General features: G+C 44.8%; 4 protein-coding genes across 4 annotated transcripts in view; 3 read left to right on the top strand and 1 right to left on the bottom strand.

Moving 5' to 3' along the window:
• LOC128278862 (uncharacterized) overlaps nucleotides 1-11524 on the top strand; it is a 16124-nt gene extending 4600 nt beyond the window's left edge. Inside the window, exons 2-4 of the mRNA XM_053017588.1 lie at nucleotides 5790-6021; nucleotides 8195-8460; nucleotides 8878-11524. Of these exons, the coding sequence (XP_052873548.1) occupies nucleotides 5790-6021; nucleotides 8195-8460; nucleotides 8878-10756 (2377 nt within the window). The 3' untranslated portion in view covers nucleotides 10757-11524. The remainder of the gene's footprint in view (nucleotides 1-5789; nucleotides 6022-8194; nucleotides 8461-8877) is intronic.
• An 853-nt stretch (nucleotides 11525-12377) lies between these two features.
• Nucleotides 12378-22248, top strand: LOC128268510 (phosphatidate cytidylyltransferase, photoreceptor-specific). The gene is made up of 8 exons (XM_053005629.1): nucleotides 12378-12751; nucleotides 14073-14206; nucleotides 15688-15784; nucleotides 20860-21036; nucleotides 21127-21615; nucleotides 21702-21830; nucleotides 21913-22047; nucleotides 22119-22248. Exons 1-8 carry the CDS (start codon nucleotides 12599-12601, stop codon nucleotides 22206-22208), a joined length of 1404 nt encoding a protein of 467 aa, XP_052861589.1. The 5' UTR covers nucleotides 12378-12598; the 3' UTR covers nucleotides 22209-22248.
• On the bottom strand, nucleotides 15748-18952 carry LOC128268511 (uncharacterized). Its single transcript, XM_053005631.1, has 4 exons — nucleotides 17216-18952; nucleotides 16309-16620; nucleotides 16098-16234; nucleotides 15748-16033 (listed from the first exon to the last, which is right to left on the bottom strand). Exons 1-4 carry the CDS (start codon nucleotides 18053-18055, stop codon nucleotides 15961-15963), a joined length of 1362 nt encoding a protein of 453 aa, XP_052861591.1. The 5' UTR covers nucleotides 18056-18952; the 3' UTR covers nucleotides 15748-15960.
• A 1692-nt stretch (nucleotides 22249-23940) lies between the features above and the next one.
• The window catches only part of LOC128278863 (protein spaetzle 5-like), a 7680-nt gene continuing 6997 nt past the window's right edge, over nucleotides 23941-24623 (top strand). The window contains exon 1 of the mRNA XM_053017590.1: nucleotides 23941-24003. Within this exon, the coding sequence (XP_052873550.1) occupies nucleotides 23941-24003 (63 nt within the window). The remainder of the gene's footprint in view (nucleotides 24004-24623) is intronic.

Consider the following 24623-nt stretch of genomic DNA (forward strand, 5'->3'; position numbering starts at 1 on the left):
TACACCCCAGATGCAGGGGTACCGCAGGGTAGTGTTCTCTCCCCACTACTTTTCAATATTTACATATCCGACATTCCAACACACACAAAATGTTCACAATTTCTATATGCCGACGACTTAGCAATAAGCTCCTCAAGTACAATGCCCAAAACGATAGTCACCAATTTAAACAACAGCCTCCGGAAATATGAAAAATATTGTAAAACATGGAAAATCAAAATTAACGCCGACAAATCAGAGGCAATTTTCTTTACACGAAGAAGTTGCCTGCGTCGCCTCCCAACTAGCCACACAAAAATAAACAAAACAAACATCCCATGGAAAGAATCAGTCAAATACCTCGGATTTCACCTAAACAAGAAATTAACCTATAAAACACACTTCGAACACGTAATAGAAAAATGCGAGAAACACCTAAAAATACTCTACAGCCTAATAAATAGGAGATCGAAACTAAATAACAAAAACAAACTGTTACTGTACAAAACTATAATCCGCCCCACCATCACTTATGCATCTCCCATATGGGCCACCAGCGCGAATACCCACAAAAAAAGATTACAAAGAATCCAAAACAAATTCCTAAAAATTATACTAAATAAGCCTCCATGGCATAGCACAGAAAAAATACATAAACTAGCTAAAATAGAAAAAATATCTCAACACACCCTAAAACTTAACAAAAAGTACTGGTCCGCTTGCTGTAAAAACAAAGAATTGAAATACCGTCTTCAGTGACACAGTTAATTAGTAGTTTAAAGTAGTAGTAGTTGTAGATAGTAGTTTAAATAATGTAAATATAAATAGTTTAGTCAGTAGGTAGGCTTAGGTATGTAAGGCATAGGAAAAAAGTCTTAGACAGGTCCAACGGGCCCCTGTCAAAATATCAAGAAAACAAATCAAACACTGAGGTACACTAACGAACAACACCTGAAAATAATAATGTGTAATAATTCTCAATAATAATGTGGAGAGGCCTTAGCCGAGCCCATTCGAATAATCAACCTCGATGTATTACGAAATCAACTCCCAATAAACGCAATTTATATAAAAAAAAAAAAAAAAAAAAAACTTCCTGTTTCATTCTACGGCACACACGGTTAACAGCGAATATGAGTTCAGCTTTTATCCTGGTGTTTCTAGTAGTTAACATTAATTTGCCAAACATCTAGAATCAGTTTCTAAAGCATTTTTTAGTTTCTGTTGAGTAGAACCCTTGTCCTCGAGAAAGATGTGTAAATGTCAACTGTTGCCGTTGACGAGGCGCTTTGAAATTAGCTCCAAAAGATCCAGTCAAGAAACAAAACGGTGCATATTTGATCGGTGACTCTAATTACTAGGGTGTTCATTTAGTTTTGCGGGTCGATAAGAACGAACTCGTTTCGGAGCCGAAGAACTAGGTTCACACCACTCCTTAGTCTGTTGTTTTGATTTAGGATTATGCTGATCGATCCAAGTCTCATCCATAGTGATCTTTATCCTATCGAAAACACTCTAAATGTTGCCGAGAAAGTTGTATTCGAGTGCGTTTTTGTTTCATATTTAGCAAATGCGGCACCCATGTTGCAAACAGCTTTCTGAAACCCAATACTTTAGTCAAAATATTGGTTATACTGCCCAATGGGATGGCTAGGCCTTATACTAAATCTCTTTCAGTGATTCGATGATTTTCCAAGACGATATCCTGTATTTTTTCTACGATTTCAGGTGTTGTGTCTAATTTGGGCGTTTTTGTCATGGATCGTTTTGAAAGCTTGTACGACCATGTTTAAACTCTGAAACGCCCCTTTTAATGTTCTAATTGAAGGTGAAAAGTCCTTCTACAATTTCAACATTCGTTCATAATTTTCCTTTGCTTTTAAATTTTCCAAAAATAAAAATTCAATTACTGCACGATACTTGATGTTTTTCCTTTGTCAGAAAATATTGTGACACGTCGATACTAAATGGTTTGTGAACAAAGAATGAAGTGGCCGATTCAAATGAAACTTCACGTACGTTCATATGAAGAGTGTACCAACATAACAAATCGATCCGCCAAACTTAACGAAAACCCAAGGACATACAAAAATCAGAAAATATTCTGTGATTGTCTGGATTCTTCCAATCCACAAAGACAAATTATCAGGCAAAGAATAGTTTCAAATGTTGCAACTCAATCGAATTAAAACGTAAATTAAGGTCAAAGTAGTGAAACGATCAGAACGAGCAAATAAATTTCGAAGTTATATTGGAAACAGAGAATACACGTCCCGGGACGTGTTTTTGGTTGGGTGTGATTAAGTTAAAAGCATCTGCGCAGCGGAACCTGTAAACGCGTCGTCAGAACGAGATTGGAATCAAGATAGGAGTTTGACTCCTGGTGGGGCAGCAGAGAGTGTAAGAACAGGTTCCTGCGGTTCGTTGGCCAGAGAGACCGGGTGACCAATAAGTTGCGCGGTTGTCACCGCGTGCTTCACGTAGGAGTGTTAAGTGAATTTCAAATGAAGCGCGCTGCGTACCGCGTCCCGATGCACTCGCGGTAACGCGGTCAACAGACGAATCGGCCAGCAGCACTATTTGTGACGGCAAAGATATATTTTATTTGCTGTAAGATCTGACCGTGGCGAGTGAGGCAAAAACTGTACGGCGACGTGTGTCCATTTGAGGCAGCCGTTCGCGACCCATTCGCCCATTTGGCACGTGAGATACGCAATTTTGCTATTTTCTGATCCCCGGATTGCGGCACCGTACCGGATAACCGGTTTCTTGGCCGGTTGTCTAGCACTAGGTTGCGGCCGATGGTGATGATGGTGATGATGCTGATGCTGAGCCGATGTCGTCGGACACATTGACCGCAACGCAGGACTAATCACCAGACGAGAGTTGCGAAAGCTTGCCGCCCTCACTCGCGACGCTTCTTGCTTCCACTTGTCTTTCGAGAATTGAGCTTTTGCAACGATGATTGGAACGGCCACATTTCGCACGCTGACCGCAGGCTTCAAAAAGGTGAAAAATGCGTCCGATTTGTGAACGACGACACTAACTAACACTCCGCTCCCGCTGGAGTTGTGGTGGTGGAAGTCGAATCCCTCGCAAACCGCCAGTCCTCATCGAATGGTCTAATGAAAACACAAACATTGGACTGGGGCGGAGCAGCCGCTATATGCTAAGTGGCCGGTCGGTTGGGCCTTATCGCTCAGCATAACACCACGGAAAGTGCATCGTGGTTCTAGGAGCGTAAATTATCTCTCGGTTTACAGTCAAAGTCCTCATCCTTTCCTCGATTCCTCGATTCAATCGTGTGCGTCAACCTCTAGCACACTGATTGTGGTGTAAGATCAGTGTGATCAGCTTATCGGTTCGCGGCTTGTTGACCCATTAAATGAGACCTCTCTACAGAAAACTGTCGTTCGATGATGCCTCGTACTAATCAGCATTATCTCATCGTCCCATGTCTGCTCCAATACCGGAAAGCTGATCGCACGGTTTGCTAGAACATTCTAATAACATTCTTATGTGTGCAGTTCCAAACAACCTGGAATTGCCTTAATACACCTCTAAGTAATAAAAAACTTCTGCAGTTTATGGAAATCATCCTTCATATCCCCCTTGTCGTTCATAATCCCCTTGACCTGGTTTGCAGTGTGCGTATCTTATCAGTATGTTGTGGTCCTCGGAATTTAGGATTTTTTTTGCATCCAAATTTAGACGGCCAGCGCAACGGTGCCCTGCCCAGGTCTGGGCGACACGTTACGTCATTGCTGGGAAATAATCTTTCCATTCCTCGCTGTCACGTAGTAATCACGGGTTATTTCTTCCGTTGGCCGTCAAACACGCTGGCGAGATTTGTTGTGATCGATAGATGGATTGCTGGATGTTGGCATATTGTTGAAGCGTGTCGCGTGCGTAAGTGAAGCAGGCTAATTCCTGGTTCTTCTACTGCGATTGGAACCGAGTTTCTATTATTATTATCCGTCTTTTCCATCATATTCTACACACAATTCTCAGTGAGCACTGTGAACCGCCCATTTGGTTTGCGTAGCGCAGAATTAAACTATACAATGTCGTGTCTCATGATGATGCCAGAACGAGGTCATCCGATGTCATGGTCATATTCTGCATCGGGAAAGGCAATTAGATGGAAACCACGAGGATAATTATGGACCGAAGGAAGGTGGAGGCTTTATCGTTACTGTAGGGCTTCAAAAGCTCCTCTGACAGTTTCTAGTTCATCGGAAAGGACAACGCTTCAGCGATGATTTATGAGCGTCTAGCTGTGTGTGTGGTTTGGCAAACGAGTATAGAACAAACAATAGATTGCACTTTGCTCGTATCTTAACTTGTTTACTTCACCGTTCTGTTGTTAGTGCTAGATGACGTTTCGATCGTTAGACCGACCTATTATTAGAACTAAAGCATAATATTTCTCTAACTACTTTTAGTTTCAAATCATTTGTTTTTGCTTTTGTATGTCTCTTTATTCATATTTATTAATATTTTAGAAAATGGATTTTAAAATTGATTTTTCTATGAGTAGATTTATGAGGTAGTGAATGTTACTGCCAACGGACAAATTCAGCTGACCTTTTTTTTAGATACAGAAAGCTTACAGGAACGGAATCACAAGGTGTTAACTTTCTTGTTGCCTTTTTTAAACTTTTACAACATTCCATCCGGTTAGTGAAATCTTAAACATATTGTTTAGCACAATTTTCTACTTTCAAATCACCTTCCAGATAAGCACTTCCGTGTTAAAGTTAATAGGCACTTCACATGTTATTGCATGTTGATCGATCGGGAGCATTAACTAAAACGTCGAATCTTCTTCTTAAGCATAAAACGCTAATTGCGTTCGAATGTCAATTGTCGCCGCGGAACGTCGCGATAAAATTCCAAAAAACGGATGGCGTGCCAAGCACCTGTTGCACTAGATTTGACCAGAACTCGGCTGAAAATCGAGATAAAAATATTATTAATTGTTGAAGAATGCGGCTCACTAATGTTCCCAAGAACGTGACGAATAGTTTACACATTAACTAATTAAGGCAAATTATGCCTCAAAAATATTGCTCTTTCGCCGTACATTTTTATCGATTTCGAAGCGATCGACGACGATGTTTGTTTATTCGTTCCATGTTCTTCGCAAGTAAACGTTTGTACGATTCCTAAAATTCAGTTTTGAGTGGAACGAAGTCTGCTTGGTCCTTAGAAACCTTTTCCACGTTGCACTGTCTGTTTTTTTACATATTTTTCATTTTGTCACTGATTCAACATCATATTTTAATAACATTACATTACGATAATATTACAAAAAGCTATTTTTTAAACCGGTCACCAACCCGAACTGCTTCGTGTCCGCTATTCCTTGGCATTATATTGACAAAACTGGGGAAGCCCTTCAATGTCAGTCATATTTGTGTTCAGCTCTTCAAGGGCTGCCGCGGCGCTGTCCCACAGTTTAGGTGCAGTATGAAAATTATGCGCCTTGTATCGGCCATGACCGAGCTGCCTTCGAACTTCAAAACTACTCTGGTTTTCTTCTCGGGTTCTTTTTTGTGACACTTTGAACCTGTGCGCCATCGGGACATTCTGATTAACAGGGCGTGACGAGATCTTTCACGGATCTGTCGACGGACGTAGTCAAGTGGATGTCAGTCGTTGTTTCTGCTGCCCTTCTACCTTCAGCGATTGCGGCTACCGCATAGAAGTGTCATGGAGTGTACTGGTTTGTTTTTCCAATTTTCATCTCCTCGCTCACTCACTCTCTCTCTCTCTGTTTGCCTCTCTGTCTCTTCAACACCCCCTAGGTATGGCTCCACCAGCAGTCAGGTGTCGCAGAGCAGTGGCGACATATGCCGTATCTGTCACTGCGAATCCGACACGCTGAACCCCCTGCTGACGCCGTGCTACTGCTCCGGAAGTCTAAAGTTCGTGCACCAGACATGCTTGCAGCAGTGGCTGACTGCCTCGGAAACGAACGCCTGCGAGCTCTGCAAGTTCCCGTTTATTATGCACACCAAAATCAAGCCATTCAACGAGGTAAGTGCACGTAACCGGACCCCAGGGGCGGGCGAGCCTCGGCCTCTATCTTCATCCTTTTGCGCTGCGTCTGCAAACCGCCCGAACCCCACGCGGGTTTTAGTTAATGTTCGCGGCGCAACAAATGTTCCGTTAGTTCCTTTTTTTGCGCTCTCCCGAATTCTGATTCCCTGGCGAAATTCATAATCGTCCGCGCGGACCTTTCGCAATGTGTTTTCCATTCCGTTTTTGTGCCACTTTTCAATCCCAAGAAGTGGCCACGGTATGTTGCAATCGATCAGTTGAATGACACGAGCGCGCGAAGGTAATTCTTCGAAGGGCTCAGGGCAGGGAAGAGCGCGCGACCATTGACCCATCACTTATCCGACTAATTTCACCCCAGTATGGCGCACTGATATCAGTGGACGGGTAAAGCCGTACGGCTCACTTGTCTGGTGCTAATAAGCGGAAAACGGTACGTCCTTCAGAAAGTGTTAGCATGCAAAATGGCGTTGGTGTGGTTGGTCTTCAGAATCTGGAAGCGGCAGCGGATGGGCCAAGCAATAGCCGGGTTACATTGACCTACTTTTGCAAGAGCTATTTCGATCGCCACCCCGTACGAACTTCGTAGGCAGGGATGTAGGGGTGGATGCATAATGAATGCTCTAGCTGCTTGCTTTGGTCTCCCCTGGGCGAAGGGTCGCCCCCCCCGTCGGGGAACTAGCATTTGAGCACTGGTAAACTCTGCAGACCAACGGCAACGGTGACCCAACAGTTTCACATCCAACAAACAACATTCGTTCCAGATCATTACCACTCGCTCCAGAGCGCGGACACTAAAACAAGGACCTAAAAAGGGTAAAGCTGGAGGATGTGGTTACTCTACCTAAGTGGAGTACACTTTTGGAAGAAACTAGGTCAAAAAAATTGGGAAAAACTCAGAAATTGGCAATTTACTGGCTCGCGGAAGTCTAGCGCGCTCGGCTGCGAAAAACTTGGCCACCAAGTGGGGTTAGAGGACGCTGAGACGGAAAGAGAAAAGGGGCCAGAGCTCGCAAGGAGCAGACCCGCCGACGGAGCATTCTTCGTAGAAGTGGCTGGCAACACTTCTTCGCGCGGTTCAGAGCGACGGAGATTTTCCCGACCGGCGCGCCCTGTCCGGAGAATGGACGTGATTAACAATTCATGCATTTTTAACACTCTCGTCGTTTCGCCTCGTTTCGCCGGGTGTTGTTCTATTCTTGTACGGGACGTTAAAAGGACGAGGTTCCGAAGGACGAACACGCTGGAACGCTGAGTCTTTGGATTGCTTTGGTACTGTCTATCTCACCAATAAATCATCTCGTGCTCCCGAACTCCCGAAAGCGTAACATGATGATGCCTAAAGGTCAAGCTGTCAGAACGCCCTCCCACACTCGATGGTCAGACGTCCTGGCCTTGGTATATCGTCATCGCTATGCTGCGTGCTTGGATTTGCGGGTAAAATTGTGAGAATCACGCTTACCGTGCTTTACGCTACCCCGGTCTCTATTGTTTTTGTTTTTAACCTGGTTTTATGTTGCATTCTCGACCACTGGTTGTTCGAAGGGAGCTAATCACGCACCTAATGTAGGGCCGCGATATGGTTCTTTGACACGCAGTGGTCGGTTTGTTTTGTTGTTACCCATTTCCACTCTGTGCAATGCTGGGTTGGTGGGTTGAGGCACAATAGACCGCGTGTTTCGCCAATGCTATTCAATGATCTTCCTGCACTACGATTGATGTGGTTTTGAGAGACTGGTGCGGTTTCTCAGTTTGTGCAACATTTGGATCGGGTTTTAAAGCGTTCAAGTTCACACCGCTCCAACTAGTCCTTGTCTTTTACCGCAGGCTCGATTAGCGGTTGTGTGAGTAATGAATGGCTTGATTCCGGAACAAATTTTGTTCCGTTTACTGTTGTATCTACTATGAGTGACTAGGGGGTCCGTTTTAGTTAAAGTTTAAAGATTATGGCGGCGACGTATAGTATTGGTTGAATCGCGACAAGATGACAGTTCTTGGTCGATATGGTTTTTCCTAACAGGAAATATGCTGCTCTAGCGTGAGTTAACGGCCATTAGATCGAAAGGAATTAGGTTGGGCGCGTCGTAGTATTTACTGAATCATCGGATGTCCAGATTAAAACGCTTTTCCGTCTTTCCTTCTCCGTGTACAGTGGCGCAGCTTGGACATGTCTGGGGTAGAAAGACGGCGCCTGTGTTGCGCGGTACTCTTCCACTGCGCGGCGGGCCTTTGCGTCATCTGGTCGCTGTGCGTGCTGATCGAGCGGGCCGCCGAGGAAGTGCGGCGTGGTCAGATCGGGTGGCCCTTCTGGACGAAGCTGATCGTGGTGACGGTTGGACTGACCGGCGGCGTCGTGTTCATGTACATCCAATGCAAGCAGTACTTGAGCCTCTGCAATCGTTGGCGAGCTAGAAATAGGTGAGTGTATTTTATGATGTTTATGTTTCGCTTTTCTTCGGCCAAACAAAAATAGATCGCAATTATTTAAACATTACTGAAAACGGTGGCCACTCCATTTGCATGCTTGGACCGGCATATGATATTTGTGTTGTTCTTCTCACCATCTAGCTCAAGCTGTCTCAATTGATTACCGCATAAAATGGCCGACGCATTGTGCGACTTTAAACATCAAACTATTAAAACTTTGAAATTGGTTTTAGTTACAACGGAAAACACAAACTTCGCTATTAGTGTACTGATTGTAGTTTAATTTCAATTAATTATTTGAAAAATTATCCGTCAAGCCGTCAAGAGAAAAGTAAAACTAAACATAAAACGGGAAACCTCAAATCAATATATTATTCGCTTCGCCTAAAATTCTCTCTCTTGTTTTAGAATACTGCTCATACAAAACGCACCCGAGAAGATTCACCCACCGCAGTCACCGCCGATGCCACAGTTCCGGAGAGTGCGAACGGCGGCCACATCTGGCCAGCAGTACCCGCAGCAGGCGATCGGGTCGATGGGCATAAACGCGATCGACAACGCGACTGGGGCCGGAGGCGGTGCCGGCAGTAGCGGTCAGCTAATGAGCCGGACGTGCGATCAACCACTCGGCACGGTGTCGTCGTCATCCGGGGCAAACCACTGCGAGCTGCAGATCAACCACCAGGGCCAGATCATAGCGGCGAACATCGAAAGCACGTCGATCGGGTACGATCGCGACTGGACGCTGGATGACATCAGCCAGGTTTCGTTCAAACCCTGTCCGCAGGGCAGCGGCAGTTTGACGCCGATGCCGTTTCACGATTCGGTGCACAACATTTGTGAGGCCAATGGGAGTGGAGCTGGTGGTGGCAATGGGATCGCTACCGGAGGGGCTAACAGTCAGCATCGCTACTCGACCGCATCGAACACCTCCAACTCGCTGGCGTTGGACCCGCTACAATCCGCCCAAGTTGGAGAACAAATTTCGAATAACAGCACGACAGCAACGGCCGCTGGCGGCGCATCGGCAAAAGCGACCGAACTGGGTCTGTTTAAGTTAAGTACTGCTAGTGAGCGAAGTAGAAGTAGCTCACCGAATGTCGCACCCGGCAGCACCGGAGTGGGACGTTACGCGAATTCGGCCGTATTCCTCGAGAATCGTGATATTTTAAATGATCCTTCCTCGACACCGGGTGAGGGCACGATAACGGCTGCTGGTCACGTACCGTCGCCGTATCCGAGTAAAGTCTATCACCGCCATTCGACGGTCTTGGCAGGAAGTGGCCCTTCGCTGACATCCTTTGCGAGAGCGGATGTTGTTTCGCAAGGAGCAGTCAGCGGAGATGAGATTGGCCAGCATGAACCAAACAAGTCATTCCGCCGTTACTCCGACACGAAACTGCTGCAGAAACAGTCACTCAGTTATCCACAGGAACCGCTGGCACTGTGCGAGATCGGATCGCACACCAAAGATCAGCTGCTGCTGAATCCGAAAAGTATAATCTACGATATGAGCGGTTTACTCGGTGCACCAGTGGTGGTGCCGGTCGATGCGGACGTGACCATGGATGGCGGCGGGGTGCACGGAAGTGCAAACCATCGACACAGCCATCACAGCCATCTGCACCACCATCACCACCACCATGTGCACCATCGCCATCACCATCCAACGTATCAGTCAGCGATGGGAGATCGGTCTGAGGAGTGTCCTCACAGTACGCCTCAAACAACGGACATTCAGTTCGAATCGAGCGGCAATGGTGGCGCAATCACCGATGATGACACGCTTGAGATGAACATTCAGGACATTCTCGAGTACGATCAGCAACAGCACCGGCAATACTTGCCGCCCGAGCAGCACAATCGACGGACTGAGCAACAGCGGCTGTCACTAGAGAACATTTTGCAAAGTGCATCCTATCACGACGATCCGAGTATTGTTGCCTGCCGGCCGTACCACGACCACCAAGGTATCTCCTCGATGATCTCCTCTTTGAGCCTGTCCAGCAAGGCTCCCCACGCGCACATGGAGCTAGCCTTGACGTCCCCGTTCACGGGCTACCAATCTTCGCCACAATCGTACCCTCCGCCCCGCTCATCGATGGCCGGTACCCTGCCGAGTAGTAGCAGTAGATTTCCGGCACCGCACGGTCCACTACAGCAGCAGCGGTCACATTGTACCACCGTCGACGCGAACCAGTGCCACGATGAAGAGGGCAGCAACAAGCTCAAACTGTTCAAATCGCTGCCCAATCTGAGCGCAAGTAGTGAGAACCTCCTACCGTAGAGATGGGAAGTTGCGCTTGGGGTTTTGCCGGTACCGCTTCCCTTGCTCCTGTTGAGGCTAACTGGCATTACTCCATCAAATTGTGCATACTTAGGGATAATATTTGTGATCGTTCGCTAGAGTAAACCAAGATGTAAGCGATATTTTAGCAGTTTTTTGCGTTACGCTACTTAGACTTAACCAAACATATTTAGTGCGCCTGGAGCGCTAGGACTAGTAAGTTGTGAGACCCGACACTGCGATGGCTAGTCGCGAATAGGTAGCATAGGAGCGCAGAAGCAGATGCAGTGATAAGAGTTTAACCACTAAAACCAACCCTCCAAAGCTCTTTACAGTTTTTTCCAATTTCCGTTTCTCTCGCTCTTGTAGTGTTTGTCGGTAATGTAATTCCATATCTTGAAAACACCGCTGTGTCGGAACTTCGCAAGCCGTGTTTAGATCTAGGAACACTTTGTCCGCGTTATGCTCAGTGAAACCGATAGATAGTGGGCGTTCAGAACTGAAAGGAAGATTTATTCGTTAGAAAATTCTGTAGATAACTATGTCAGCAGGGAACCGTGAGGTCAGCTCTAGACTTGGATACTAAGTAGTAATGCGACATTGACGATACAATAGTGTAATTACACGGGCCCCACACCATTTGTTGATCGTGGCTGGACTAGCGGATGAATATTATGACAAACCACAAACGTAAAAATGTGACTACTGCTGCTAACGAAACTGTTCCGTACCAGTTTTCGTGCGTAATTGAAACCTGTACATCTGAAATAGTGATAAAAATGAATGATTATTGACCGAAAACGTGTGGGATTGTTTTAGTTTTACCCCCTAAGTTTAAGACAGTAAGAAGTTCTTTTTCTGTACCGCAAAGAACGCGCAAGGAAATGCGTAACGTAACTTTGCGTAATTTATTTGTCGGTCCTCGGGCATTAATTTGGAAAGAAATTATTATTTTCATCAACCTTTGTAACAGAAATCATATCATTGTTTGTTCTCATATTTTGTTAGAGAACATTCAAAAACTATTCGTCACAGAAATATGATTTAAACTCAATGATTATTATTATAGTGCTATTATTGTCTAATAATCAGTAAAATGTAAATTTGATGACCACAACTTTTAGCACAAATCGTTCGACCGTTCGACCGTTTTGGTTTCCTTTTAAAACAAGATGATAAAAAAACCAAAATATTATTATTATGCTAATTAGAATCATATTAAATTAAAGAAATTTAGTTTGAAAGAGTAAATTTCAAATCTTCTCGACAATCGGAGCTATTTTCGGCTAGAAGAACAATAGAACATTGAAAACAAGAAAATTGTTCGAAATCACAGCCGTGTTTTGCTCCTTTGGACGGTGAGAGACCCGGCTAATCAAGCAGCAGTCGAGCACAATTCGAGCACTATTTCTCTGAGTGACGGACGATTTTGGCATTGCAAGCTGTCAAAATGTGTGTGTGTGTGAACGATGAAACGAACACAATGAAACACACAACAACGAAGTGTTGACTTCTGCGAGTGCAATACCGAGATTGTTGTGACACTAATCTTCACAATCCGCTATTCTTCGAGCTGCTGCTTCGAGTACGGCTATTCATGGTTAGTGGTGAGTGCGGTTGGTGGTCGTAGATTGTTAATCAACTCAACAGAGTTTCGTTCCGTCGTCCGAGTGCGGGTAGATCGCGGCAGGCAGTGAATCGTGTGAGCGGATGTGCGTTTGCTACGTGGTGTTGGAAATTCTAACGAAAGTTCTACATTAAACCAGGCCCGCTGCGTTGTGTTCGTTGGTCGTGAGTTTTGTGCAAAGTTGGTAACGTTGCCCGGAAGCCTAACGCACCACCATGAGCACGGCGGAGGGAGACGGTGGTACGGAGCTCCGTCGGCGTGTAGCAGCTGAAGCGGAAGCCACACTAGAGCACCAAGAGGAGAAAGATCCCAAGCAGGACCATCAGTCGCAGCCGAAGGAATGTACAACTACGGAAAATTCGGACCATGTACGTATCTTCCGGTGGCCGATGGTGACAGTCGGTCGGTCGGGCTAAAGCGCTGCTTCGCAGTTTATCGATTTTTCCTGCGTAGGAACCGCTCAGACCGCTCTCTTTCTCCTTGCGCCGTGTGTGGCGAGTGTAGCGAAAGTTTTTCTCAATTTCTCTCCCATTTCGAAGGGTTTCCACAAACTCCTTTTCCCCGTTCTTGGATCCTGGCAACCACTCGCAGCTGCCCGGATGCCGTCTGGTTGTGGCTGAATTCTCTGTATGTAAACAGAATCACCCGCCAACTCTCCTCTCCTGAATGTCGTCGTACAGGTGTTTTGCATTCCTTTTTGGAGCCAATAGCGGCGCTAATTGGAGCGATACTGTTTTATTTTCATTCTTTCTCTTTATCAACAACATTGTAAGCCTGCTTCAAGGATAGGAACTACTTATCCTGACACAGAGTTGCCACTCTTGCTGGTGCTGATACTAATTAAATTTGCATTACCAATGCCTGTGACGCAAAATTGGCCACCCGTAGTTCATTTGGCGAGCCGATAGTTGCTGGAATAAAATATACCCGAAGTGTGAGCCATGAGGGAGGATGATCCAATTCCTTCCGGACAGTTTCGTAACATAATTCTCCTATTTAAATACCCCTGGGGTGTTGACATGACCCTGCATTCCTTTTCCTTTGCAACGTTGCTTAGCTTGAGCTCACGAATTTGTTACGTGGAAATGACTTTTAATTTGAAAAAGCCCCCTGACCCATGGGATACCTGTATTGTTTAATAAGCTAATAAGGCGAAATCCCAGGTCTACATCCGTTTGAGTTAGTGTTGGTTGAAAGCACGCTTAAATAGCATGTTTCTAAAAGGAAGCTACGCTCACACTTAACATACACGAACAACTCTTATCGCTAGGGTTCGGAAGATAAGCAAAACCGGACCGAGCGTTGGGACAAATCTGTTCCGGGGGTAAATTTGAATCAAACGACACATTCACACGAGAGCCTGAAAAATGCTTCCGCCAAATGGCACCACTGTGAAGCGAAGTTCAAATCGTCTTCTTTTAATTTGGACGCTCAAGCCCCATTCTTGGCCCTGTCTCAGTGCAATCATGCGCTTCACTTGGTACGATAGAGATGCACTAATTTCTTCCTACTTTATCATCAAACTGCTTATCACTAAAGTATACATTTAAAGCGTTTAAAGCCAGCGATAAGCCGGTTAAACTTATCGCATGGCGCTGGTATCGTGTGACCGATTGTCACGTAGTTGCCTGAAACATCGATTCGTAGCTGGAGTATTACATAATGTTTATTATCACTAACTAATTTCAGGTTGATTCAGAAACAGAGACCGAGGAACGGCTGCCGGATGAGAAGTACATCGAAGAGTTGGCTAAAAATCAGCCGCAAGGTACCAATAAGATGCCAGAAATTTTAACACATATTCTGGACGGATTACCCGACAGGTAATTGGAATCTGCGAAGCCATTCGAAGTTTCATCGCGTTAACCTTTTTCTTGCGTAATCGATCCAGAGATCGAGTGAACTGAACTGGAACATCCCGCCACAACCGACTCCTCCATTTGCACATGCATTTCAATGGTTGCGCCTCGGTTTGTTGTGAAAACGGCCGTTTTGCTGTCTGCTTACCTTGCTCGATTTCCTCGAAGCCGCCCCTACCCAGCCTCGCGCGCGCGCGCGTGTATTGCGCTAATTAAATAATGTACCTGAGCCAATAGCGTCGGAAAAGTATTGTTCCGGTGCTTCAGCCACTGCGCAACCTCTGGTTGCAAATGGAAAATCAACAATGAAATAGTAGTTTTTTCTTTTGAAACGAAAACTAACCGGTTCTGTGTGTTTTCCATGACGGGACACCATAGCGTACCATCGCACACATTCCGTTTTTACACCGCCTATAACCTTTTTGTTTTCAGGGCTGCTAGCCACATTAGAGAAACCTGTCATGTGTTTGAAGGTTACCATACGAATGCTGCGGATGCGGGCTAACGTGAGGTTTTGCGCACTTGAACCGCCAGTTTTTCAATGTCAAGATCATCGTGACTATCACTTTGAAACGAGATCTTGATGTAGCTTATCAGAGATGTAAGCAGTGTTGCTTGTTGAAAGATCACCGAAATGATTTACTTTCGGGTCTGTTGGTTCAGTGAATCGCACAGTACCAAAATATATAAATTTTATATTTCAGTTTTTTACTTTAATTTTGGCAATTAGTTGTGTACGGTTTCTGGACACACCAGAAATGCAAGCTTGAAAGTATCACCATATTATTCTAATTAAATTCATCTGTTATTGCTTCTATTTTTGTACTTTAATCAGCATCTGTGATGATCTACATTTGCCAAGAAAAGTCTAGAATGTGAAATTTGAATGTACGATTTATTTTAATTTTTTTCGCAGAATGCTGTTGCAGTTTCTTTGCAAACCGGCGTGACAGGGGGGTTGGCGCGGGGCTAACAATCCCGTCCGTAAAAATTAAAAAAAAAAAAGTTACAGAAGAGCACCAGAGATTAACATTGTTTCTGGTGCCAGGCTCCATTTTTGTTTTAACTATTTTTTACTTATTCTTCTTCTTCTTCTTTTCGGCGCTACAACCGCTGAGCAGTCTTGGCCTGGCACCAGAGAATGTTAGAGAATGAGAATGTTAGAGAGAGAGAATGTTAATCTCTGGTGCTCTTCTGTAACTTTTTTTTTTTTTAATTTTTACGGACGGGATTGTTAGCCCCGCGCCAACCTCCCTGTCACGCCGGTATCGGGAATCGAAACCATGGCCGGTTGAGTTACAACCGATCCCGGGATTCGAACCACGGCCAGCTGCGCTGACAGCGAAGAGCGTTACCGACTGCTCTATCAGCGGGGTTTTTTTTACTTATTACCATGTTCAAAATGTGCTGAATTTTTCTTTATTTGATTTGGTTTCTCTTTGTAGATGGCGGAACTGGGTAATACGTGGTATCTTCACGATGATCATGATCACTCTGTTCTGTGGCATCATCTACCAAGGACCGCTGGCACTGATGATTACGGTATGTTGAAAACGGGTACAGTAAAACAACGGGAAAATCGTTTACACAAAGGACGACATGTTTTAAAAGGACTAAAGTGCCATTATTTATTAATATTATACTATTAATATCAGGGTAATGCATATGAAACTGTTAGAAATCCTCTGGCGATTGCCATCCACTTTAGGATCCTGTTGCTATTTGTAGACGGATTCCTTTAACTGCTGATCGATGCACTTTGCACATTTGGCACAATTTTCGGCAGTATTCCTGCAACAAAAAAAGGGAAAACGGATGTCACTCGTTCAATCAGGCGCCCAGCCGGCTCGCTTACCTTAGCACGTTGCTCAGTATGGTGTTGCGATTGGTTTCGGTGGCCAATCTTTTCTGCAGTGTCTGTATGAGATCTTCTTTGGTTTGCAGCTGCTGCCTGAGCTCTGAGATTCGTTCTTCCTGTGCCTCGAAGACGACCTGTGCAAAAACGCGAAACGTCAATAATGGGCAACACATTGTGCTTATGGCTATTTTTTGTGCACGTAACATACCCTGGATTCTTCCATGCTCTCCGAGTACGAGGGTGGCGGTTCGTCGAGACAGAAAAAGTCCCGAACCGCTTGACAGGTGCGCATGGCATCATCTCCGAGAATGATATTGATGAACGCTTGCAGTCCCTGTATCCGGTTGTCGATGAAACCGGTGCTGAAGTTGTCGCCAAACCATTTTTTACGGGGCAGCACGAGATTGCAGTGTGGGAAGGCACTCTTCAGTTTGTTGTTGAGACGCACAAAGTCGGTGTACCTCCGAAGTACCAACCAGCAGCTGTGCGATATGCTGTTTTCTATGCGCAATTTAAATATCTGTAACATACGCAAAGCGAACAGACATTACATATTCCATCTCTATTAAGACATTACTATGAAGGGGAACTGTGAAAATGATCAATCTTGTTACAGTATAATTACGTTGTTACCGAACGTTGGCTGACGAAAGGCGCATCAAATTGGGGATTGGTAATTGGTCGCCTATTAAGCGGGATATTTCGTAACAAAAAATTTGTGCAATTTGCCTCTCGTCGCCTGCATAAGAAGATCGGCTAATGTTATATCTTTAATGGCACCTTCGAGTCGCTACACCTCGTTTTATCACACAACAAAGGGGCATTTGCAAGATGCGCAATCGCACAATTGTTGGTCAACATGTACATCGCTCGCCCCAGATAGTGTTGATAAGAGAACACTAAAAATACATCTACAGTCTATAGATACAAATGAATAAGGCAAACAATAAGGCGTTAATGAAACGAGTGAGATGAAGTACATCTCGGCCATAGCCTACTGCTGCGCTGTCGTTGTTTGGGAGGAGAAGATTGTAGTACACGCCACGAATCAAGGGCGGCGGCGACGACGACGAGGTTTGTTTAGCTCTCTTGGTATGCGTGTCTGCCGTGCTTACCGTGAACCGCGCTCTCTCCTCCATGACTTCGTAGCCGACAATGGGAATGCGAATTGCAGCAGGCGCCGCCGCCGCCGCGATTCTGACATTATTCGATTTGTTCGCACCGAAATCGCTTGCCGACAGCTCGGAGGTCCGCCGACTTTCATAGAGCCGTTTCGATGGTGGCGTTATCGTTGCTCGAGAGTCCCCAGCGCCATGGCCAATTTTCCCTTGGTTCTGATGCTGGTGTTGATGCTGCTGCTGGGGTTGCTGCATCATCAAACTTGTGCTCATGTATGGCAGAGTATTTTTCACGGCCAGCGTTTTCAAGCACACTTCCGATTTTGCACCGAGATAAAAATTGCTGGTGCTGAAGCTGCTACTGCCACTTTGTGGAATCTGTGCTGCTGTGCCTGGAACAGTGTTCTCTGTGCGATCGCCGGCCGCTTGAAGATCACTTTCCGATTTAACGGAACGCAACTTCCATTTCGTCCGATCGAATGACGGTGACGAAGTTCTTCCGTGTGCTGTCGACAAGAGTGTCGGATGTGAACTGCAACGTCGGATGATGGCGCTGGCCAACGGTAATGGACGGGTTATGAACGCATTACTCACTGCTGCGCCTTTCCATTTTGCATTCTTATTCTGTGTATTCGATTGAACCGAAGGAACAAAGCTGTGAATATCGGTGTCGCCCTCAGCTGTCATCCTCGCAGTTGTAGTAGCCGCCGTGCCGTCGTATGGCATCAGAAGCGGGGCACCACCAACACCAGTGCGTTGGCCGCTGATAAGCTGCGGTTGTCGCTGAGACGACGATAGCTTCTCTCTGTCCCGCTTCTGTATCGCTCGCAGTGACATCGCGCTGTAATTAAATGGCACGCTCTAATACGGATCGCCGCCTGCTGCGCCGCTGTTTATCAAATTAGTCCCACACCGAGATGCAGGTTGACAGATGAGCTTAGAGATGAGCACTGCGATGCGATTGTTTACTTAAGCGGTTTCTCTATTGGCACTGCGCAGCAACCACTGTGTTTTCGAGGAAGTGTTCTTTCGCAGGGATGCACACCGTTTCACAACAAACGCGATACTGCCTATTAGCAACCCTGCGCGGGATTAAACGGACTAGGAGTAGGTTTCGTGCAGCGAAAGCGAAATAATAATACTCTGGTCCGGTGTGTTACACGATGGAACGGGCGTTGTGTATAATAACAAAGGCCCGCAACAAGCAAGAAAGCTTAGCCTCCGTCACACCAAAAGGCGAAAGTCGCTGGTTTTCTTCGCACCGTCCCTCCTCTCTGCTCGCGCGGATGGTTTGTCGTTTTCTCTGCGTTTCACAGTTGTTGTTGAATTTCACAAAACACGTCGTGGAAAGCGAATGTTTCATTCAATACCACAATCAACGCTTGGTTTCTGGAAGGTTGTGAATTACTGTAACGCTTCCGTGTCTTAAAGAAACCACGTTAGGGCTTTTGAGATATGCCCTTCCGGCACTAGGAAATACCAAATACACTTTTCGGTAGTCTGTAATTACAGATTGGAATGGCCACCGAAGCCCGGAGACTGTCGTCGTGGATATCGAAATCTTAAGGAAAACGCGCAGCGACCATGGCCACAAGAGACAAGAGAGTGACTTCAGGCTAACAAGAGACACGGTGGGTGGCGATGGTGAATTCGCTACGTTTTCACTTTGAGTTGAGGAGTTGTTGCCTGCTGGTGCCGATGCCGCTACGCACACCACAATTGAATGGCGGAACACGCGATACACACGCACGCATCAACAATTGTCTGACGTTCCACCGCACGATCTTTGACTCACGGCACACTCACGCCGCTCCTCCCCAATCATGTGTAGTTATTTGGAATGCGTAGGAAGGGTTCTATTACGTCCGATACACAGTTCGATGGCGTAAGCAGATTGCGCAGCTCACCACTACACATACACCGTACCACTCATTGCGCGACGTGTGTGTGTGTGAGATAGTGGCACGCTCGGATCTCAAGTTTCATACACCGGCCAGATGATCCTTTGTGATGTAAACAACAGCAAACGGAGTGATCACTGAATCGCAAAGGCAACATAAGTAACAAGCGTCCAATATTTTACCGCTCATGACGTAACGTTGCCTGTAATGCGTTGGAACATCTTGATTCGTTCACGAAATTAGTGGAGCAATTTGCGTTTTAGTACTTTTAAGAGCTTCTTCAGAAGGGTTTATAATGGATATCTCAATCAGAGGTTCCTTATCATTTTATCTGGCGTACATGTGTCTTTTCAAAAAAATTCTCTTGAGCTGTAATGGATTCGCATTATGTAGCAGCCACTTTTTTATCCGGGTGTACGGGATATCCGTGTTTATGATTGCTTGAAGCCGTAAGTTGTTTCCAGTCCACATTTTGTGCGAAACCCACAGTGTTGGCTGAGACTATTTCGCCTGGGCTTAGCTTGGTTGACGATCTTGCCTCTCCTTTCTTAGTTTGGGGAAAAAGAAATCCATTATTTTCTCGGTTGATGACTTTAGTGATCGATATCTTGTGAAGTATCGATCGTACAGTTTCAAGTTTAGGCTCGTTTTAAAGCTGATGCTTTCCACTTAAAAATTGCTTTCACTGTTTATTGTTTGTTCTATTCGTTTGTGAGTTACATGGTGTAAACAATGGAAGTCACCAAAGAGAAAATTGGGTATATTTTACAATTTTTCTTGAAAAAAGGCCAAAATTCAAACTAGGCCGCTGAAATTTTGCATTTTATTTATGGTGCCGTTACTCTAACAGCTAGTTGCGATAAATTTTGGTTTCGTTGACCCGTTTCAGTTACTTTCGATGTTAAAGATGCATCTTGCCCAAGTAGACACGTCATCGAAAATGTGGATAAAATCACAGAATCAATCAAAGTTGATCGGCATGTTAGTAATCAGAGCATCGGCCAGGAACTAAAGATCAATAATCGAACAGCTTAAAACCATATGCGCAAAGCTGGATCCACAAAGAACCTCGATGTTTGGGCGCCGCCACCATATTTACACCTAAAAACATGATGGCGTGAATTTCTGCGGCGCGATGCACGGAAGCGAATTTCATGATCTGCGCAATTTTGGCCAAACGGAATGAAATTGACCCATTTCGTAAACGGATGGGTACTGGGGATGTGAAATGGGATACATACGACAATACTGTGTGGAAATGATCGTGGTCTAAGCGTGGTGAAGCAGCTTACAGGGTGGTCAAATCAGGACCAGGACCAGGAAACCAGGGTCAGTAAGGTTCTACTGGGTTTATGGTGGGACTTGACAGGAATGCGTTCCGCAGGAATGCGTGGAATGCGTATGTAAGTAATGCGTTCCTCTTTTGTTATAAGGTGACATCATTTGTCCGTCCCTAATGGCCCAAATGTTCAGACAAACGAAAACATATTCAGACTGCCTGCGCTGGGCTCGGTCGACGACCTCGCGTGACTCGATTCGATAAGGTTCGATTGGCGTCAGCCGTAGAGTTAAGCTCGTAGAAGCCTGATTGCCAGTCGAAGAGACTCTGAACGACCTGATAGTAAACTCGATATGTTGAGGATAAGCCACCAAAAGAGCTAAAAATAAACATCTTCTGCAAACAGTTCAATTGTGATGGCTTGTATTCTTAACTTATTTTTTTTATATCGAAAATTTTAGGCTCTTGCAGTGCAGGTGAAATGCTTCCAGGAAATCATCTCGATCGGTTACTCGGTATATCGCATCCACGGGCTTCCCTGGTTCCGCAGCTTATCCTGGTACTTCTTGCTGACCTCGAATTACTTTTTCTATGGTGAAAATTTGGTGGACTATTTCGGTGTTGCAGTTAGCCGTGTGGTGAGTAGATCGAGTGTATTCTTTGTTGCCAGATTGAGTGACATTTTTTGAGGGGTTTAGTGATAATCATGATGCTTCTGTTCTTGACAGGACTCGCTTCGTTTTCTAGTCAAATACCATCGCTTCTTGTCGTTCTGCCTGTACTGTATCGGATTTGTGTGGTTCGTACTTTCGCTTGTGAAAAAATACTACATAAGACAGTTCAGTCTGTTCGCCTGGACACACGTGACATTGCTTATCGTGGTCACGCAGAGCTATCTTATCATCCAGAATATCTTCGAGGGTCTGATCTGGTTCATCGTTCCGGTTTCAATGATTGTGTGCAACGACGTCATGGCGTACATGTTTGGGTTCTTCTTCGGCCGTACCTCGTTGATACAGCTGAGCCCGAAGAAGACGTGGGAAGGATTCATCGGCGGTGGCTTCGCTACGGTTATCTTTGGCTTGTTGGTATCGTACCTCCTGTGTCAGTTTCAGTTCTTTGTTTGCCCGATCGAATACTCGGAAGCGCAAGGACGGATGGTGATTGAGTGTGAGCCGAGCTATCTCTTTCAACCAAAGGAATACGATCTTCCCTTTGTAAGTGTTCGTCGTGTTTTTCGGATGGTTCCGTATGAATTTCACCGTTCGTCAAAGTACTAACTTGTGTCTTTTTTCTTCCTTAGTCTGGTATTAAAAAAATAACGATGTATCCTTTTCTGCTTCACTCGTTATCGATGAGCATCTTCAGCTCGGTAATCGGACCGTTTGGTGGATTCTTTGCTTCTGGATTCAAGCGCGCGTTCAAAATCAAAGTAATACCCGCGGATCCACAGCCTCTTTGCCGTTTGTTTCGTCAAGTGGCACTACTGAACGGTATACATTTTCTTTTGTTAGGACTTTGGAGACATGATCCCCGGCCACGGTGGGATCATGGACCGTTTCGATTGCCAGTTTCTGATGGCCACGTTCGTGAACGTTTACATCTCCAGCTTCATTCGTAATGCTTCGCCGCAAAAGCTACTGAATATGGCAAGCAAATGAGAACCCACTCGGGTTATCACACTCGGTTACCGTAAATAATAATATGTTTCTTTTTTCAGGTTTACACCCTCAAACCGGAAGAACAGCTACAGCTTTTCAACCAACTAAAGGACAGCCTAATGGAGCGAAACATCATTAATTTAAATTAGACGGTGCCCGTATTTAGTTGTGTCGTTTTTAGTCACCGATACTGTTATTATGATATCTTTGTGTTTCGCCAGTACTTGGAACTTCGCTATGCGCCATTATAAGTTGAACTGTTTGCGAAAGTCTGTTTGGTTTTGGCAAACACAACCGTTAACAAGACCGAAACGTACGCAATCAAACACTGCTAGGGATAATAGCATGGAAATTGTTTTGACGGTATGATTTTTTTTGACAAGGAGAGAGAATACTTGAAGTTGGAAATTGATGGAGTTGTATGGGAATCTGCTCGAAAATTACATACTCACTTAACAACTCGTCTTGACTCTCCAATCGCTTCTGTTCTGGATTGAATATGCTCTGCAACTACTCTTGTTTCAAAGCTGTGAGGCCTCTTCTGTTGAATATGAAAGGATTTTGGTAACCGCCTTTCATGGGAGGCCAGCCTGTTTGGGCATTTGACGGTCTGCCAAAGTATTTCCCATTCCTAACATGATGCGATGCGACAAGGTCTCTATGCAAAGAGTATCTTAGCACTTTAGCATATCGCAGTCACTTACAAGATTCAAAATCGGACGATACGATCATCTCAAGGTGCCGCACGTTTATTGAGCTTCCTTGATGTCCTTGTATTCCTTCTGTTTTTAGGCGTAACCAGCATTTGAACCTAACGCTTCGAGGCACCGTATAAAATCACAAAATCATCACAAAACTTGCCACAAACGCGGGGTTCCACCAAATACGGTGAAGTGACGCGTAAGCACATCTGTTGCGTAGTACTATTCTTACCTGCGAAGATAAAGTAAATGGGTAATGAGAACAGAATATTTAACCGAACTGAGACTATCGTTAATCGAAATGAACAACAAGAGCAGAATGAGTGTAAATCATAGCATAGACACATACATATACAGACATGTACACATTGGGTTTAATATTATCTGCGTGTACCGGAACGAATTAATACGGCAATTTCATAGGATTAGAAACGTAAATTACCCGAGCACACAAACATATTAACGATCACCATGTACCACAACACACCTGGAATAGATACCTGAAGATTCGCTTTCCGACCACAAGTGCAGCAAATCGATTGGCTTGGATAGCATCTCTACACAAACCATATTAGTCGGCGGAGAAAGTAAAGTAAATCCGGCATAGAAATCTGTCGACAGTGTTTAAGTATGTGTCGTTCCAGTGACCGTGCCTAGAAGGCATGATAATAACCAAAGGTAGAAAATGCAGGTCTGAAGGCATAGGTTTTTATGTAATCATTACATCGTAGAGAAAAATAAGAGTATACTTTAAACAAGTCATACACTTGCTCTGTTTAGAAGCTATCTAGCTAACACGTTTTGGGTCACCTCGGAGGGCACCATGGAAAGGTAGCAAATGAGGTTGATTGCCGATAGCCCTAGAGGCAAGGGAAAATGTAAAGAGAATGATCAAACTACAGCCACGGGTTATCTAGAAAGTTTCAGTGATTTCATTATGACTGTTATAGCTATGTAAGACGACTGGGATGAATGTGTGTTAGTAGAAGGAACCTATTGCTGCTCCGGGTGGCTTAACCACGATGATTTGGGACTTTGGGTACACCTGATGACAAGTTTCCCTAATCATGTTTAGTTACGTTTAAGTTTCTTCAATGGTTTTATTTTCTTTGGTCTCCGGCTATGTTTACTTGCTCTCCAGGCCATCACTGCAGCACATTTGTTATGCTTTTGCCTTATTATGACGAACGTCTCGGTGATAGGTGCTATATCAATACATTGTTTATTAGTTTTGCTCCACATTGTGTTCACAGAGGACTGAAGGCGAGACGTGACAGCTCAGGATTACAATTATTGAACTTCGCAGGTCGCACCAAAACACAAATTTAGCCCATGTGTTTGTTTACTCGTTGGATTCCTGCGCTCTATAAGTTGAATTCCAAAATATTATTTTATAATCTGTTCAAAAGAATTAATGCAAGAAAGTCATTTTTACGGACAGCGATAATTAACGGAATACGTAAGAAGATGCAAATAAAATGACCAGTTGTCATGTCTCTTAATTTAGTGCTCTGATGCAGTTATATATTCAGATTGTTTCCGATGTTATTTACATTATCATAAGTCAATCATTTACTAATCTTTTCTAGGTAGTTTGTAAACTTCATTAATTTGCGTCGCAAATGCCTCGTTTGCCAGCAGTGGAACGAAATGGTGGCCAATTGAAGGTTAGGTGGCTAAAGGCGTTAGGCATAGTAGAACGTATGAACCAGTGAAGTTATTGCAAAACTGTTACCATTGCGCGCCAGACCGAGGCGGCATTCTGGTTGATGAAGTGTGCCGCAGTGAAAGATAGGATTTTCCATCGTTGGTTTTTTCCTAGCCAAAAACAGAGATGTCTATAATCTTAGTCGCTCGTAATGT

The sequence above is a fragment of the Anopheles cruzii genome, chromosome 2 (assembly GCF_943734635.1).
Source record: "Anopheles cruzii chromosome 2, idAnoCruzAS_RS32_06, whole genome shotgun sequence".
In the NCBI taxonomy this organism is placed as follows: Eukaryota; Metazoa; Arthropoda; class Insecta; order Diptera; family Culicidae; genus Anopheles; species Anopheles cruzii.

Bases quoted from the DNA above. Each gene is read 5' to 3' on its own strand.
- LOC128268510 (XM_053005629.1), top strand. From the start codon at position 12,599: ATGAGCACGGCGGAGGGAGACGGTGGTACGGAGCTCCGTCGGCGTGTA. The intron at 21,037-21,126 runs GTGAGTAGATCG...TGTTCTTGACAG, and splicing joins GTGTTGCAGTTAGCCGTGTG to GACTCGCTTCGTTTTCTAGT. The intron at 21,831-21,912 runs GTAATACCCGCG...TTCTTTTGTTAG, and splicing joins AGCGCGCGTTCAAAATCAAA to GACTTTGGAGACATGATCCC.
- LOC128268511 (XM_053005631.1), bottom strand. From the start codon at position 18,055: ATGTCACTGCGAGCGATACAGAAGCGGGACAGAGAGAAGCTATCGTCG. The intron at 16,621-17,215 runs GTAAGCACGGCA...CGTATGTTACAG, and splicing joins AGGAGAGAGCGCGGTTCACG to ATATTTAAATTGCGCATAGA. The intron at 16,235-16,308 runs GTATGTTACGTG...GTTTTTGCACAG, and splicing joins AGAGCATGGAAGAATCCAGG to GTCGTCTTCGAGGCACAGGA.